Consider the following 17110-nt stretch of genomic DNA (forward strand, 5'->3'; position numbering starts at 1 on the left):
TTGGTCCAACTGTCGTCCAATGTGGACCGGACTGGCAAACAGCGCCCCCTGGCAGGCCCTGTAAAAATAGCTAAAAACAGGAAGTGACCCTTAACAGACGTACGACAACAGTCAGTGTAGACCAACCCTGACCACCAGGGCTGACAAATTAATCTGTGTGTGTGTGTGTGTGCGTGTGTACCGAGGCAGCAGCGCCACCACTGGTGTGATGAGGCAGAGCAGGTAGAAGAGCGGCTCAGACAGGAGGCGGTGCATGGTCCAGTATGGATTAGAGGGAGAGGAACACGTGGGACAGGTGGCGCTATAGCACAGAGCAACACTGAAGAACAAGAAGATGCTGAAGATGATGGAGAACCAGTTCATCCAGGTCTGGAGGAGGAGGAGGAGGAGGGGAACCAGGGGGAGGACAGTGAGAAGATGGGGAGGAGGGGTGGGGGGGAGGGGACATCATTATTTCAAACTGGAGTTGGTGCCAAACTGTGAGACAAGAGGTCTGACCTCTGACAGTAAAGGTCAGGACTAAGGTCAGGTGTCATTGTCTGACACAGTCTGTAGGCCAACTTGTGCATGCGCGCGCACACACACACACACTCACACACGCGCACACACACACACTTGGACCATCAGCTGGTCTGTACCCAGGTCTTGGTCTCCACCCCCAGATGCAGCAGAATGGTGAGTAAGGCCAAGGTGGTGATGGGAGTCCCCCAGGTGAACAGGTCCACGTCTGAGTCAGCATAGGCCTGAAGAGGAAGAGGAGGAGGAGGAGGAGGAGGAGTCAGAGCAGCTCACAGAGGGAGGGGGGAGGGGGGGAGGAGGAGGAGGTGAAACAGAAAGAAGACTCACAAAGTAGGGGATGAAGAAGCAGACCAGACTCTGGTAGAAGGCGTCCAGCATGTTCATCCAGAACATGTACGGCTTATACCCCTGAAAGACAGAAGGAGGGGACGGGGGAGGGGGAGGGGGACGGGGGTCATAATGGTCTACTGATCTACAGACTCCACTGCCTCCTCCTCCTCCTCCACCAAACCTCATGAAGAAAAGCAGAGATTTTAGACTCAGCAGCTGCTGCTCCATCCCTGAGGTCTAATGGGTTCCTCTGTGACATCACAGTTGGACTGACCTCAGAGTTCTGTCCACTCCTGTAGAGCTGAGGTAGTCTCTGCAGGGTCTCTGAGGACACGTCTTTGTCCAAAGTCCCTGTGACCAGTTGAGGGAAAGCGGAGAACATCAGGTTGAAGAAGATCAGATACCACTGATCGATCATGGCTGAACCAGAGAAGCCACAGTAGAACTGATACCAGAAGATCAGTGCCACAAACATCTGCAGGAACCACAGAACCATGACTGTGAGGGGGGAGGGATCCCCAGTTTTGACCAACTCTTTGGTTTCTTCTTCACAGTGATGCTACTTTCAATGAAGAACTAGTTCCAGCTCACAGTTAGTGAGAGGTTAGTACTGTATCAAAGTGAAACAGTGATGCTAACCTAGTTAGCAATGCTGCTAATGCTGATGCTAATGCTACCGTTTACTCCACAAGTGATGCTCACAGCGTTTTTGTAGAAGAAGTAGAGGATCATGTTGGCCAGTCGAGAATAGCACCAGTGTCCATGGACCAGCAGAAGCTTCTGGAGGTAACGGAACCGTGGCAGAGCGAAGTCACTGGCCATCACTGCCTGAAACACATATTGTTTGGTCAAGCTAACTGGTCGAGTACAGTCAGTTTAAAAAGCTGCTTTGCTGTAAACCAACAAACATCAACAGTTAGGCCACACCCACCACCCTCTCACCTGCATGCCCTCCTGACCCGAGATTCCCACGCCAACGTCAGCAACCTGAATCATACTCACGTCGTTGGCTCCGTCACCTGACACGAGACACAATTGTTAACATTGACACTGGGACTAATGTCAAAGGTCATATTATAACAGATATGAAATCAAGGGAAGTGGGGCGGAGTCTACAGGATATGACAGAGCCAGCCCTGGCAGAGGGCTCCCCCTGGGGGCTGTTGGACCGTCCTAGATCCAATCAAGCAAATCTATAAGGGAGTTTTTCCTCACCCCCGTTTCTCCCGGGGGACAATGACCACGACCGGCGTGACCTTTGAATCTCACCTATTGCTAGAGTCATGACCTTCAGCTTGTTGCGCACCAGTTTGACCACCATGCTCTTCTGCAGCGGGGTGGAGCGACAGCACAGAACCGATCTGCAGCTCCGGGCCACAGCCAGAAACGTATCCTCCAAACTGCGGTCCAGAGCATAGGCCAGTGTCCTACCATCGATGACCAGACCCAGACGGTGGACCATGAAAGGAAGGCTGTGGCAGGAGGAGGAGGAGGAGGAAGGTGGCTGAAAGAACGGCGAAGAGCTGCTGAGGAACTTGGTCTGGATGTAGTGAAGACTCTCCTCTAGTAACAGAGCACAGCTCTCCTGGAGAACGGCTGTGGCAGGCACACACATATATGTATATATATATACACGTATATATATATACGTATATATATATTGAAGGCAGTGGTGGTTTGTGGTTAAGGAAGCGGACTTGGGTCCGGAAGGTTGCAGGTTCGAATCCACCAGATCCACCAGGCATGGCACCGTCCTCGCACTCTGCCCCCCCCCGGTGCTCCAGAAATAAAAACTGCCCACTGTTCACTTTGGTGATGGGTAAATGGGTTATTTACATATATATATATATATACACACACATACATACAGTATATACATATATACACATACACAGAAAGACTTTTCGTTGGTGACTCTATCAACCGCCTCTCACCTGAGAGTTAGCGTTCAGGGTCAGGATCTCCTCCTCAGGCTCCAACAGTTTGCAGGCGTAGGCGATGTTCACTGCCGTTTCCTGTTTGTCTCCTGTCAGAACCCAGATCTGGAGACCAGCCTGACGAAGACAAGCTATGGTTTCAGGAACACCATCCTGCAGACGGTCCTCTATCCCCGTCGCCCCTACAGGTACATAGCACTGTTACACCAACAGTTTTGTGAATAAAGTTCTAGTGCTAGTTCTCCATTGTCTCTATTGAGATTGTCGTTCAAAGACCTCCTATTAGAAACATCCCTACTACAAGCCCAAATGTCTTAGTGCTAAAAGATCTATAAGCTAAAATCACTGATTTTCTCTAAGAGGTTTGATGTACCAGAGTGAGCTGTTTTGAGTTGAAAGTATCTATATCTATAAGTGAGATAAAAGCTTGAACAGTTTCTAAACGTTTCGACTTAAGCTAACGTTGCTTTGTGGATTAGGGCTAAAGGCAAAATGAACAGACAGCTTATTAAAGTGTCCTCTCATGACATCATCAACAGAAGGACAAAAGTGAAATTCACCCAAAAGCTGCAGGTTTGTCTCCAGACGCAGTGCAGACTCAAACAACAGCTCCTCTCTGCCCTGAATAGATGTCTCCGCCTCCAGGTGGCGCTGAAGCCAGTACGTGTACTCCTCTTTGTTTAAAGTCTGGTAAACAAAAAAAGGGTTTGTGACCATGGATAACATCTTTTCAGCTAACATTTAATTATTATTTATTTTTCAGAAACTAAGGGTCACTTCACTTTTGTCTAATGTTGTACATTTTTATTCCTTTTATTCCTGACTTTTCGTAGCTTCAAGGTAACCCTAAGGTAAAACTCATGGTGTTTACCTTTTTAGCAATGCACAGAGTCCTGAGTCCATCAGCAGCATAAAGGTTCAGGAAGTTCTGCGTCCTGAAGAGAATCTTCTTTCGACGTTTGCCTGTGGACGTTCCTTAAAAATAAACAAAGAAAAAAAAAAGAAATAATAAAAACACCTTTTTTAGTTTCTCTGAGGCCAATTCTTCTGATTTGTGTATTTTTTATTTACTTTTCTTTTTCTTACTTCTGTGCTAATTTTTGGCTAAGTTTTAGCTAAAATCACTGATTTTCTCTATGGACTTTGGTCTGAACTAAAATCACTGGGCTAACCTTCAGGATTGACCCTGCTCAGTGTTCTGTATCTGAGAGTCTTTTCTCACCCGTGTCTTCAGTTCTGATCAGGTCCATGATCACAGAATCTGCTCCTTTAGTATAAACTGTGATCTCGTCGGTCAGCGGGTGTCGAACAACCACAGACATGCGTTTCCTGGTAGAGTCAAAGCCCAGTGTGTGCAGCAGCTCGAAACTCAGTTTTCCCAGCTGTGGCAGCTCCACGGTCACCTGATCAGGAAGACGGCCTACCAGGGAGCACTTGTACGCCCGAGCGGCGTAGACCAACGCGGCCTCATCCGGAGACTCTGCCTCGTAACGCAGCTTTGCTCCTTCCTGCCACAGCTTTCTGTCATAAGAGGGCGGCGTGGAGCTGAAGGCGTGGTTTAGACTCTGCTGCTGCTCCTCCTCCAGCTTGGTAAGTGTGCTCTCTGCCGACGGAGACGACAGGATGCTGGAGCACCCCCTGGCGGAGGAGCGGTTGGTGGCCAGGCTGGAGGAGCTGCTGCTGTTGGAGCCAGAGGTGAGACGACTGGGGGTGAAGCGTTTGATAAAGTCCTCGATGGTCTTCACTGGAGACTTCAACTCCAACCTCAGACGGACCTGGACCAGAACCAGAGCCAGACCAGGAACAAAATATGACACGGGCAAATTCAAAAACAAGTTCAAGAGAATGTCACACACACACACACACACACTCTGTCAGTCTGTGGGCCTCACCTTGTGTCGCGGCTGGTCAGGTGATGATACCACCACTGTGTTACAGATCGTGAGGGCGATGAAGAAATCCATGATGTCGGCCAGGTCTGAAGGCAGCTGGGACCAGGGTCGGCCGTGGAGGCGCAGGAAGTCCAGTTGGGCTCCACAGTCATTGACCTTCTCCAAGAGCTGAGGGTCAGGGGTCACATCCTTCTCCTAATGAAAACACACGTCATCTGATCAGAAACCATCTGTCATTGGTCAGCTTGGTCACATGAATGAGTCATCAGATGTCAGCACAGATGTATAAGAACAGAACCAATCAGACAACAGGCCACAGTACCAGTGTGAGTGTAGTTGGTACTGACCATGGGGCTGCTGAAGGCCGTGTGCTTGGACAGGATACTGGCTCTTTTAGCCTCGGCCCGGCTGCCTGTCCTGCGGTGGGACTTGGTGCTGTGGGAGCGCAGTACTACAGGGGCGCTGTGGTGCATGGGGGCGCTGTGGTGACTGCCTATACTGTCACGTCTGGGTAAAGTTCCACCGCGGGATGTGCACTCTTCTTCTTCTGAGTCTATCTCCTGATACATGGCCAGTCTCCTGGCTAAACACAATCAAAACACCAGCTAAAACTTAGCTAGCAACATACCACTGAGGACAAACGTTAGCCAAACGTCTTATCACTGAATTACTACATTATCCCGAAAAGACAAATGATCCTACAGTCGTACAGTCGGTACCAGGCGGCTGGACGACTTCCAGACGCCTGTTGTTTACTTACATTAGTCATAGTAATAGCCAGTACTTTACTGGCTAACATTTTAGCTAAAAGGAAGCGTTAGCCAAAACTTTGCAACACTGTAGCACATACCTGTATAAATATAGTATAATAAAGTTCAGATAAATTGATTGATTGGTGAAAGTTAGCTTTGATGTGCACTAGTCTTAAATAAACAGATAGCTTTAACAAAGCTAAGCAATGGATAATGCTAACTTTAAGCTAAAAGGAGTAGCCAGTTGACAAGCTACATCACCACTATGCACAGATAAAAAGCCAGTGTGTGTGTGTGTGTGTGTGTGACTCCACTGACCGTTAGCGTCATGTGAATACTCCACTCCAGCCACAGTGCAGCGGCGGAACACCATCTTGTTCTCGGTCAGAGTTCCCGTCTTGTCAGAGAAGATGAACTGCATCTGTCCCAGGTCTTCAGTGATGTTCAGGGCTCTGCACTGCAGCCGGGAGTCCAGGTCCTCGTCGTACAGGTCCATGTCCTGGTGGATGAAGAAGACCTGACACACCTTGACGATCTCCAGGGACACGTAGAGGGAGATGGGGATCAGCACCTGGGAGTTGGGGGGGAGGAAGGGTGGAAGGAGGGGGTAGAGAGACATTCAGTTCTCTTTTTCAGTTCAGACTAAAAGGTAGTCACACGGCGGTCGCTGTGACCGAGACCACATTGGGTCAAAGGTTAGAACGTACCTGGAAGACGATGATCATGGTGAGGAAGAGATAAAGAGATGAGGTGATCGGAGACAAGTCCGAACCATCTGGACTCAGGACTTCAAAAACTGGTCTTTGACCCCGGTACTGGAACATCCACAGGCCGTGACCTGGAGCAGCACAAGAACCAGAACCAGATCAACGTCGGTGTGAGTTCAAAGCCAGGAGATTGAGCTGCCTTCAAAGAGTGAGTTTAGTTACACACCAACAGCAGCAAACACACACATGACCAGCAGGATGACGACACACCAGAAGACGTCCAGGTTCATCTGTCGCTCCAGTTTACTGCGTTTGTACCGAGGACCGTTGTTGTTCAGCATGGCTTTGGTCTCATGACCTACACACACACACACACACACACACACACAGTACTTCTGTCTGTCTGTGATTACAGTAACAGTCACTTCATGGTCAGTAGCTGTAACAGCATCAGTAACAGTAACAGTGTCAGTAACAGTGGTCAGTAACAGTGATCAGTAACAGTGGTCAGTAACAGTGATCAGTAACAGTGGTCTGTAACAGTGGTCACAGCGTCAGTAACAGTGGTCCATGTCAGTAACAGTGATCAGTAACAGTGGTCTGTAACAGTGGTCACAGCGTCAGTAACAGTGGTCCATGTCAGTAACAGTGATCAGTAACAGTGGTCTGTAACAGTGGTCACAGCGTCAGTAACAGTGGTCAGTAACAGTGATCAGTAACAGTGGTCAGTGTCAGTAACACTGGTCACAGCGTCAGTAACAGTGGTCAGTGTCAGTAACACTGGTCACAGCGTCAGTAACAGTGGTCCATGTCAGTAACAGTGATCAGTAACAGTGGTCAGTAACAGTGATCAGTAACAGTGGTCAGTGTCAGTAACAGTGATCAGTAACAGTGGTCAGTAACAGTGATCAGTAACAGTGGTCAGTAACAGTGATCAGTAACAGTGGTCAGTGTCAGTAACACTGGTCACAGCGTCAGTAACAGTGGTCCATGTCAGTAACAGTGATCAGTAACAGTGGTCAGTAACAGTGGTCAGTGGTCCAGGCTCTCACCTGCGTAGATAACGATGCCTACGGCCTCTTCAGTGTTTCTGACGGTGCAGCCTCTCAGCAGTAGGTTCACTTTATACAGAGCGTCTCTTCTGCTGTTGCTATGGATGCTGTCAGGATATTAAAGGGACATTGCTCACATTTTTTTTTACTATGTCGATGTATCTGTGTGTCACATACACAGGTGAGCAGAACAAAATGCAGATGAAGACTCACATGTATCCCCTGAACCGGTTCAGATCATTGTTGGGTTTCTCACATTCAATCACACTGTTGTATTTCAAGGGGTCAAAATCACAGTCCTGGAAACAGGAAACACACACGAGTGTTTGTGTGATGACATTCACTACAAACACAATGAGCCGAACATAAACCTTTGTTCACACATTTTTATATTTGTTGTACTAACTGAAACTGGAGACACTGAGGTCTGTAAGCTCTGAACTAACTGAACTAAAATCTCAGATTTTCTCCATGGACTTTGGTCTGAACTAAAATCTCAGATCTTCTCCATGGACTTTGGTCTGAACTAAAATCTCTGATTTTCTGCATGGACTTGGGTCTGAACTAAAATCTCTGATTTTCTCCATTGACTTTGGTCTGAACTAAAATCTCTGATTTTCTGCATGGACTTGGGTCTGAACTAAAATCTCTGATTTTCTCCAGTGTCCTGGTTTCTTTCCACATTGACTGTGAGAATCAGAGCCTCACATTTCCTCTATGCGTGTTTATGTGTGTAGACAGGAAGTGACAGGAAGCCTCCTCCTCACCAGGTCGTAGAAGCTGCGCACCACCTGCCTCTGTTTCAGGTTGGTCTCTCCGTCCAGCGTGGCTGTTTCAATGTGACACAGACGGTCCGGGTCACTGGAGCTGAGCAGCAGGACATCAGCAGGGACCACTTCATTACACCGGAGCCTGATGAAGTCGCCCACCAGCACCTCCTTCCAGAACCTCTCCACATATCGTCTGTGCTCCCTGCCAAGAGGATCAGAAAAGTGGAGGAGTTTCAATCCGAACACATCTGCATCTGTTGGCACCAACTCCCACAATCCTCTGCTCTGAACATCAGCTGATCATCTGTTTTCTGTCTGTGACGTTTGACAGAAAAACATTTTTCAACTGATCTTCAACAGAAGCCGGAGCATCAGAACCAGAACCAGAGAATTAGCTAAACCTGTGAACTACTTTGTTAAGTTCTCCAGACCCCTGCTGGTTAAAAACTACCATGACAAGAACCTAACTAAGTCACAGCTGAGTCAGGACTCAGTTGTAGTTGAGTGACAGGTCGGCCTTGTGTTGAATCACAGTGGAATCAGGGGAACTGACCAACCTTTAGCTGTTTGTGGCTAACATGTTTTAGTCCTGTTGCTAAGTGGCTATGGTTGACTTAAAGGGTTGGTCCGGTTGACTTGGGTTAGTGTTAACTCATCATTGTTGCCTAGTTGCATCAGTTCCATCACAGAAGAACGGTCTCATTATGAAAGACACACACACACACACACAAACACCAAAGCTAACTTATCAACGTTAGCATGAAATCACTGTATCAAGTGACGTCTCACGTCCCCACGAGCTGATGAAGAACCAAATGCGTTGTGGGTAATTATTAATTAGTGACTGGGTAGAAATCTACCGTTGACGTGGTGACATCACCAGAGCAACATCTTTACCATGAAGATCTGGACCAGGTGTCTGGACCTGGAGAAGTTGAGTCTTCTACCAGTGGAGTTTGAAGTTTTTATTCCTTAAGAATTAAAAAAGTTCCTGTTCTGATCTTCTGTTGTTGAAAAAGTTTAGTTTTGGTTTAAAAACAAAGTTGTCAAAGTCTGACACCTGAGTATCATTTACCTGAAGATCCGTACAATTTACCAAGTTTTTCCTAAGAAGCTGGAGAGATTTAAGATGGCGCAGCCCGGTCAATGAGTGTAAACACGCGAAAAACACAGTGGAGTATCAGAAAATCCACGCGAGCTCTGAAAGCCTGGGAATTTCGGAAATTTTGGAAACATTTTTTTTTGGAAAAAGTCCCTCCTCCCCGTGCCCCCCATCCTTTTCACCTCGGACCAGCAGAGCGACCGACGGCGCCCCTGCTGGACAGGCCAAGTACAGTACCTGCAGTAGACCAGGCAGTCCAGGTGGTTGATCTCGGTGTCGGAGCGGTGTCTCCGGAAGTCCTCCCACAGGTCCTTGATGGCGGTGACGGACAAGATGAAGAGAACCGGAGCTAGAGCCAGTTCGGGCTGGAAGGCGTTCAGCGCGGGCACGAAGTTGAGCAGCGCGATGAAAACGAAGTAGACGTTGGCGAACCTGTGGAACTGTTCGAACAGGTTCTTGGGGAGGAAGGACAGCAGCGTGTACTTGGTGGTTTTGATCTGGTTGTTGGCGTAACGTTGGTTCGGTTCAGACAGGGTGTTCGGGAGAACGGTTCTTGTTTTTTTGTTTTCCCTGCCCTTCCTTTTCTTCTTTTTTCTCGGAACTTCGGCGGCCATGTCTCCTCCTTCTCGACCGCCTCCTTCTCAAACTTTTCCCCGCTCTTTGACTCTCCGTGTCCGCGCAGACAGAGCCGCGCTCATGTCATTATGTTGTGGCTGGGGTATACTTTCAGTCCCCGCTGCTCTTCCTCCATCTTTCTGCCTCCTCCTCCACTTTCCAACTTTACTCCTTTCTCCTCTTTTCTCTTTTTCCTGTGGGAGGTGAAGTGGGGGCTGACGCTGGCGGCGGCAGGCTCCTGCTGATCTGTAAACTCTGTGGACGAACAATTTCCGTTGTGAACGCGCTGCTCTGCCGTGTGGAAATCAGTCAAGCGCGTGCGCGATTCTTGGAACGGGGTTGTCCGTAAACAACTCCACGCCCCGCCCACGCCCACCGAAATGTACCGCAAATCACGCCCATTTCTTCAAACCCGTGTTTTTTTCTCTCAAAGTGCCACGCGGTAACAAACAGGGGGAGAAGGAAAGTTTTTACCAAGACACAGTTCAAAGTAAACACAGAGTGAAGTGAAGAACATAACAGAAGGAACCTAAACCATCATCATCATCATTACCATCGTGATCAGTGATTTTAGTTCAGACCAAAGTCCATGGAGAAAATCAGTGATTTTAGCTCAGACCAAAGTCCATAAAGAAAATCATTGATTTTAGTTCAGACCAAAGTCCATGGAGAAAATCAGTGATTTTAGCTCAGACCAAAGTCCATAAAGAAAATCATTGATTTTAGTTCAGACCAAAGTCCATGGAGAAAATCAGTGATTTTAGTTCAGACCAAAGTCCATGGAGGATTTTAGCATGGAGAAAATCAGAGATTTTAGTTCAGACCAAAGTCCATGGAGAAAATCAGAGATTTTAGTTCAGACCAAAGTCCATGGAGAAAATCAGAGATTTTAGTTCAGACCAAAGTCCATGGAGAAAATCAGAGATTTTAGTTCAGACCAAAGTCCATGGAGAAAATCAGAGATTTTAGTTCAGACCAAAGTCCATGGAGAAAATCAGAGATTTTAGTTCAGACCAAAGTCCATGGAGAAAATCAGAGATTTTAGTTCAGACCAAAGTCCATGGAGAAAATCAGAGATTTTTGTTTCGACCAAAGTCCATGGAGAAAATCAGAGATTTTTGTTTCGACCAAAGTCCATGGAGAAAATCAGAGATTTTTGTTTCGACCAAAGTCCATGGAGAAAATCAGAGATTTTTGTTTCGACCAAAGTCCATGGAGAAAATCAGAAATTTTAGTTCAGACCAAAGTCCATAGAGAAAATCAGAGATTTTTGTTTCGACCAAAGTCCATGGAGAAAATCAGTGATTTTAGCTCAGACCAAAGGCCATAGAGAAAATCAGTGATTTTAATGCACAGAGACAAATGTTTTCTTATTCTGATTAATACTACCCTTTAATGTATGATGATGGCGTTCAGAAGATGGAGTCCAGAAGAAGAATTTAGATTAAACAGTGATAACATTTAGAGTGAACACAACAAGCAGTTCAACACATGACATAAGAAACATTCAGCCATCAGTTGACAGGCATTCGTCCAGACATTGAAGGATGTGAAGTTTGAGTTCTCAACGAGGTAACAAGAGGATTAGGATTATCCAGAACTAAACTGGTGTTGGTGTCAAATCCATTCATTATTATAATAAAGATGGGCATTTATAATTTGGATTTATTGATGAAGGAAAAACAGTGGATGAACGATTATAATCTGGATCAATTGATGAATTAATGACTACATACAGTAGAATGGATTATAATCAGTTGACGTAGTAAAGCCAGTAGATGAGATTGAAGAGGCAGAAGGTCGATGGGAAAATGACCCGGGAGCACCTGTCCACAGTGTTCACGTTGGTCAGCTCTGGGATTTTAAAGCGGAGCTGTGAAGACGGTCTTCTCAGGGAGTTCTGTCTGGGATCGGTGTTCTGGTCCAGACTGAGTCGACCTGTGTCCTGGGCCAAACTGGACTTCCTGTACTGCAAACCATCGGCGTCCAGGTTCATGGACGAGGGGAACTGGGTCTCACTGAGGCTCGTCCTGATCTCATGACCTCCGACCTCGTTGTGAATCTCTAAAGTGGTCAGCAGGATGTTCCCCTTGGAGTCAACCTGAACAGAAAAACACAGACAGGTGGCGCTGTTTCAAAAAAAAAAGCAGCTAGAAATTCATGAAATTCTTTCTTTTTTCCAAATGTTCTAAAAATCTCCTTGATTTAAAAGTTAAATTTGACTAAAACTAATTCAATTCTAAAAATCCTCAATCAAAAAAAAAAAATAAAAGCAAAATCTGCAACGGAGAGAGGAAAAAAAACTCCTGTTTAACAGGAAGACATTTGCAGCAGAGAGAGAGAGAGAGAGGGTGAGAAAGTTAGTCTACTTTACTTTGGACTTTACGTGGCTGATGTGGCGTTCCTCCTTGACCTTTTGACCCCGCTCCCACAGCTTCTGATTCCGAGGACCGCGACCAAAGAAAATGTAGTTGACGAAGGCGTACTCCAGCAGAGCCAGGAAGACGAAGATGAAGCAGCCCATCAGGTACATGTCGATGGCCTTGACGTAGGGAATCTTAGGGAGAGTTTCCCTCAGGTGGGTGTTGATGGTGGTCATGGTCAGCACCGTGGTGATGCCTGAAGAAAAACACCAGAAAATGACAAAACAGCAGCGCCATCATGAGGAGGAAACCAAGACCATCCAGACCTAAAGCCACTCTGGCAGCTGAGGCGTCGTAGTTGATCCAGAAGGAGACCCAGGACAGGATGGTGATCAGGATGGAGGGCATGTAAGTTTGGAGTATGAAGTATCCGATGTTCCTCTTCAGTCTGAAGCTCAAAGACAGTCGAGGATAAGCTCCTGCAGGGGGAGCCAGGAGAACCAGAGTAAACAACTTAGCCACATCATCAACTGTATTAATTCATCACTGGACAATGACAAGAGATGGGATGGCAGGGGGCGCTCTTTTCTTTCTTGTCACAGAGTCTGAACCTTTTAAGACTTTTTATTTTGTTTATTATTATTTCAGACGTTGATCTTCAGCTTTAAAACACCTCCGTATTAAAAAGTGTCAGAGTCGGTCTGTTAGTCCAGACTCACCGGTGGAGAAAACCACGTTCCTGGAGACCAGCTTGTAGTCCACGATGGAAAACTGAGGAAGTTCAATGCGTGTGATGCCACTCACTGCCGAGTCGCCACCCTTCCAGTAAAACTGGATGTCGTCTGTGGTGTAACCGTCTACAGACAGAGGTGTGACAGACCAGACTGAACATCAGCATCTAGAGAACCACAACTTCTGAAAGTCTGAGAGTCAGACGAAGATCCCTGATTGTACAACAGGTCGGTCAAAATGACTCTAGTCAAGAGTTAGCATATAAGCAGCTAAAGCTAAGCCAAACGTCTCTGAACAATAGCTAAAAATGGACAACAGTGCAGGTGCAGCCTAATTGCTAAAGAGTCGGACACCTATATTCTACACAAACACGTTCAGACTCACAGCTCTCAATTTCCAGGGTGCAGTTCTGCTCGTCCAGAGGATACCTCCTCAGGTCCATCATGCAAGCTGCTGTGGTTGTGATCCTGAGTCAAAACATGAGACCAAAGGAGCTCAAAAATAACATCTCAACTGGATTGCTACGACCCGTCTGCCTTCGTCTGTGAACTAAAATCACTGATTTTCTGTATGGACTTTCGTATGGACAGGATAATTCTCAACCCCATATATATATATATATATATATCTTTTTGTTTACCTCAGACCGTAGAGAACGGTTCCATCTGGATGCAGTCGGATCATTCGGTTCTTGACGGTGACTCCGTGAACGAAGGACTTCTTGTCATTCAGAAAGTAAGTATCAGGAACCCAGAGGTGGTCTGCTACTCTGTTGTCCAGGGTCAAGTTCAGAGGGATACCTGTGTACGATAACCGTTTATCTCTCCAGTACTGTTGGAAGTACATGGTCAGAGTGTAGTCCTGCAGAACAACAACAACAACAACAACAGCGTCAGAGGGAGTCTGACCAACAACACAAATGAACTGGTCTTTAAATACATTCAAATCTAATGCGGTAGCTATGCTAACTTTAGCTTTATTTACTGATCAAAGTGAAACCTGGTTGGTCAATGTGTTAACTCTTCACTCACCATGTTGACCTCTGACACCATGTCTATACTGGCCACGTCCACACTCATCCCCACAGACACAGGTGGACCTGCGGGAAAACCAGTCACAGTGAGTACCAGTGAGTACCAGTGAGTACCAACGAGCACCAACCAGTCACTGAAGCTCTTGTTATTTTTCTGGAACCATCATCAAGTACTTTTTCGAGACTCTTTGTTTCACCTCACCAGTGAACTGTGCTATCCTTTAGCCGTGTGCTAGCTACCTTTAACACCTGTGGAATATTAACCTAACCTAAGGTTGCACTGAATTCTGTTCTTCTTTATTCAAACCCAGGGTGGTTCTGTTGGAGCACCATGAGAACTGGTTCTGATGAGTCCAACTGGTCCAGAACCAGAGACCAACCTCCAAAGTCCGGCCGCAGACGGATGTCGTAGCCTTTCAGCAGTCCGTCCACGGTCACTTTGACAAAGGACATGTTCCCTGGTCCACTGATGCTGAGGAGGAGACGCAGGAGGAGGAGGAGGAAGAGGAGGAAATGATGTCAGAACTTCATTCTGTGGTGGTTTCTTTTTAATTTTCAACCATGTTGTTGTTGTTGTTGTTGTTGTTGTTGTTGTTGTTGTTGGCCTCCTTCATACAGTACACTGTACTACACTGTACTACACTGTACTACACTGTACTACACTGTGTAGTACAGTGTAGTAGCATTCAGTAACTCTCAGCTACTTTTGCTTCATTGAGCTAAATGAAAGCTAATCAGTTGCTAACTTTAGCCACTTTAGCTTTAGCTTTAGCTTTAACTAGCCATTCCAGCAGATGTTGAAACTTTTTTTTCTTGTTGTTTTAACGATGTTAAAGGTAAAAACGTTCTCACCTGGTGTCGTAGACTGACAACAGTTTTTTGTTCCCGTCTATAGCGTTCCTTAGGAAAAAAACACAAACAAACGTCACCACATGTTGGCGCCACACCAGGCAGGTATGGGGGCGGGGCTACACAGACGGTGGGTGTGGCTGTAGCGCACACGTCGATCACCTGACTGATCATCCAAAAACTCAGAACCTGATGTAGAGATTTCATAAATATCAGCGCCATTAGAGTTAGCTAAATCGGTGTTAGCAACAAGTAGCAGAAAGGGCTAAATAATGAAGTACCGTGAAGTAGATTCAAGTTTTCACTTTCAACTGAGCCTCAAATCCAGGTAAACACAGTATCATACTCATGTGAGCTGCAGTAGCGCCCCCTCCAGTCTCAAAGTAGAACTCTTAATAGGAGAGAAAAATAATCTGACGTCAGATTATGATCTGTAGAAAATCAGAGCAGCTGCAAAACTGGACTTCCTGTTTCTCTGCTTCCATTAACCTCCTCCATTAATCCCCTCTCTCTCTTTCTCTCTCTCTCACACACACACACACACACATACACACACACTTCATGATAATCTGAGGGACTAAAACCCTCCTGGCTGAGCTCAGATTAACAGATTAGACCAGTGTAGTTTGACATGTGTGTTAAAAGTTAACATACAAGAAGCTAATGCTAATGCTAACACCAAAAGAGGAGATCATTAAAATCAACTGAAACTTATAAGATCATGAAACTATACGGTTAGCCAAGGTGATGATGAAATACACAGATAATATTTACAGTTTGAGTTAATAAAAGACAATGGACAAAACAAAACTGACAAATGTTTACTACAACATAGCAAAGAGCATAGCTAACAGTCCATCCATCCATTTTCATCCGCTTATCCGTTACCGGGTCGCGGGAAAGCAGTCGCCTCCCAAAACACACTGCACTCCTGCGGGTGTTGAGTCCACTGGAAGACCATAGCTAAAAGTTAGCGTGTAAATAGATTAACATTGCTTTCAACCCTAACCCAGCTAAGAGTTTGTCTGCCTAACAGATAACTATGTCTTTAAAGTAATTGTTAAATGGCCAAAAGTTAGCTGAAAATGATTCAACTTAGTTAATAAAAGTTATCTTAAATACAGGTTCCTGTCATAGCTTAGGTAAGATAACTAAGTTCTACCTAATCTAGTTACCAGTTAGAGGTCTGTTATTTAATATTAGCACTGAAGTTAATGAGGAAAATGTAGTAAAAGCAGGAACACTGCTAGAAGCTAATGTTAGCCCTACACAGCTACATGTTAGCCAAAAAGAACGCGAATGAGGAAGACACCTTCAGGTTCCAAGAGTGAACAGCTGTTTAATGGAACGTTCAATTCTTCACTCACCAGTTGACCAGCAGGGCGGCAGTGTTCTCTGACATGAAGGGCAGTTCTCCACATGCTCTCCAGAACCCAAACACCGTCATCATCCACAGCAACATCTTCTTTGGTCTCTGTCACTGAGTTAGCTCAGAGCACGGCTCTGAGCCTGGACCAGAACCAGGAGGAACATCTCCACAGGTTCATCTGAATCTTCACTTCAGAAGCAGGACCCTCCAGGTGGACCACGAGGCACTGCACCGAGGAACTGACCAGGGACTGCAGAAGAGATGAGATCAGGAACTTGTGCGGAGACCAGATCAGCGAGAACACAGAACCACCCACAGAGTCAGGGATTATAGTAGGGATTAGAGAGAAGCAAAGATGGGATTGGACCACAGCAGAAGTCTTCAACAGGAACAAAAACAAGAATTCTGTTCACACTCAGATAATGAGACGCCACTGCACCAAACCCCATGGACAAAATCAGAGATTTTAGTTCAGACCAAACCCCATAGAGAAAATCAGTGATTTCAGCTCAACGATTTTCTCAGCGAATGAGCCAACATGGCCACCTGTGAGCAGCAGCTGCTCAGAGACGGCGCTGATTCACTGAAACAAGACCTCAGACTGTGATGTTATTGAAACCAATTTTATTCCTTTTGTTTTTCGGTCTGTTACAGGAAATCTTACAGAATGAACCTTTAATCAAGTCATCTGAACACAATTCAATACAAAAAGAACGGACGCCTTCATCCACCACACGGTGGCGCCAGTCTGTTCCAGTTTGAAGAACTTCTTTAACTTGTGCCTGGAGAACCAGGGTCAGAACAGTGGGCGGAGCCTGCTACTCCCATAAGTCATGTGATCATGTACACACACACACTGTACACACACACACACACACACAGAGAACATGTTTTTGGTGTGGTCACATGTTCCAGCCCAGGCCGACGTGTGTGGCCAACAGGTAACACATGCCAATCACACAGGTCATGATCATCATAGGGAATCCCAACCTGAGGACAAAGACACACGAATGATGTGAGGTCAGCTGACATGGGGGGGGGGGGGGGGTGGGGGCTCAAAGGGAAACACTGGCCCCGCCCCTTTTTTT

General features: G+C 46.3%; 3 protein-coding genes across 5 annotated transcripts in view; all 3 read right to left on the reverse strand.

The window, feature by feature from the left end:
• Window positions 1–1551: 1551 nt before the first annotated feature.
• On the reverse strand, window positions 1552–10046 carry atp10a (ATPase phospholipid transporting 10A). The gene is made up of 16 exons (XM_025054153.1): window positions 9299–10046; window positions 7957–8161; window positions 7403–7488; window positions 7190–7296; window positions 6364–6495; window positions 6138–6268; window positions 5749–6001; window positions 5026–5261; window positions 4679–4873; window positions 4009–4561; window positions 3658–3761; window positions 3347–3473; window positions 2784–2968; window positions 2119–2434; window positions 1792–1868; window positions 1552–1673 (listed from the first exon to the last, which is right to left on the reverse strand). Exons 1-16 carry the CDS (start codon window positions 9673–9675, stop codon window positions 1671–1673), a joined length of 3087 nt encoding a protein of 1028 aa, XP_024909921.1. The 5' UTR covers window positions 9676–10046; the 3' UTR covers window positions 1552–1670.
• A 916-nt stretch (window positions 10047–10962) lies between these two features.
• LOC103392610 (gamma-aminobutyric acid receptor subunit beta-3-like) lies at window positions 10963–14322 on the reverse strand. The gene is made up of 8 exons (XM_025054201.1): window positions 14185–14322; window positions 13803–13870; window positions 13412–13632; window positions 13156–13238; window positions 12759–12896; window positions 12366–12518; window positions 12051–12295; window positions 10963–11777 (listed from the first exon to the last, which is right to left on the reverse strand). Exons 1-8 carry the CDS (start codon window positions 14255–14257, stop codon window positions 11430–11432), a joined length of 1329 nt encoding a protein of 442 aa, XP_024909969.1. The 5' UTR covers window positions 14258–14322; the 3' UTR covers window positions 10963–11429.
• A 2319-nt stretch (window positions 14323–16641) lies between these two features.
• The window catches only part of oca2 (oculocutaneous albinism II), a 9804-nt gene continuing 9335 nt past the window's right edge, over window positions 16642–17110 (reverse strand). For all 3 annotated transcript variants that reach the window (XM_008329247.3, XM_025054199.1, XM_025054200.1), the window contains one exon: window positions 16642–17012. In XM_008329247.3, coding sequence (XP_008327469.1) covers window positions 16925–17012 — 88 coding nt within the window. In that variant the 3' untranslated portion in view covers window positions 16642–16924. The remainder of the gene's footprint in view (window positions 17013–17110) is intronic.

The sequence above is a fragment of the Cynoglossus semilaevis genome, chromosome 2, assembly GCF_000523025.1.
Source record: "Cynoglossus semilaevis isolate Cse_v1.0 chromosome 2, Cse_v1.0, whole genome shotgun sequence".
Lineage (NCBI taxonomy): Eukaryota > Metazoa > Chordata > Actinopteri > Pleuronectiformes > Cynoglossidae > Cynoglossus > Cynoglossus semilaevis.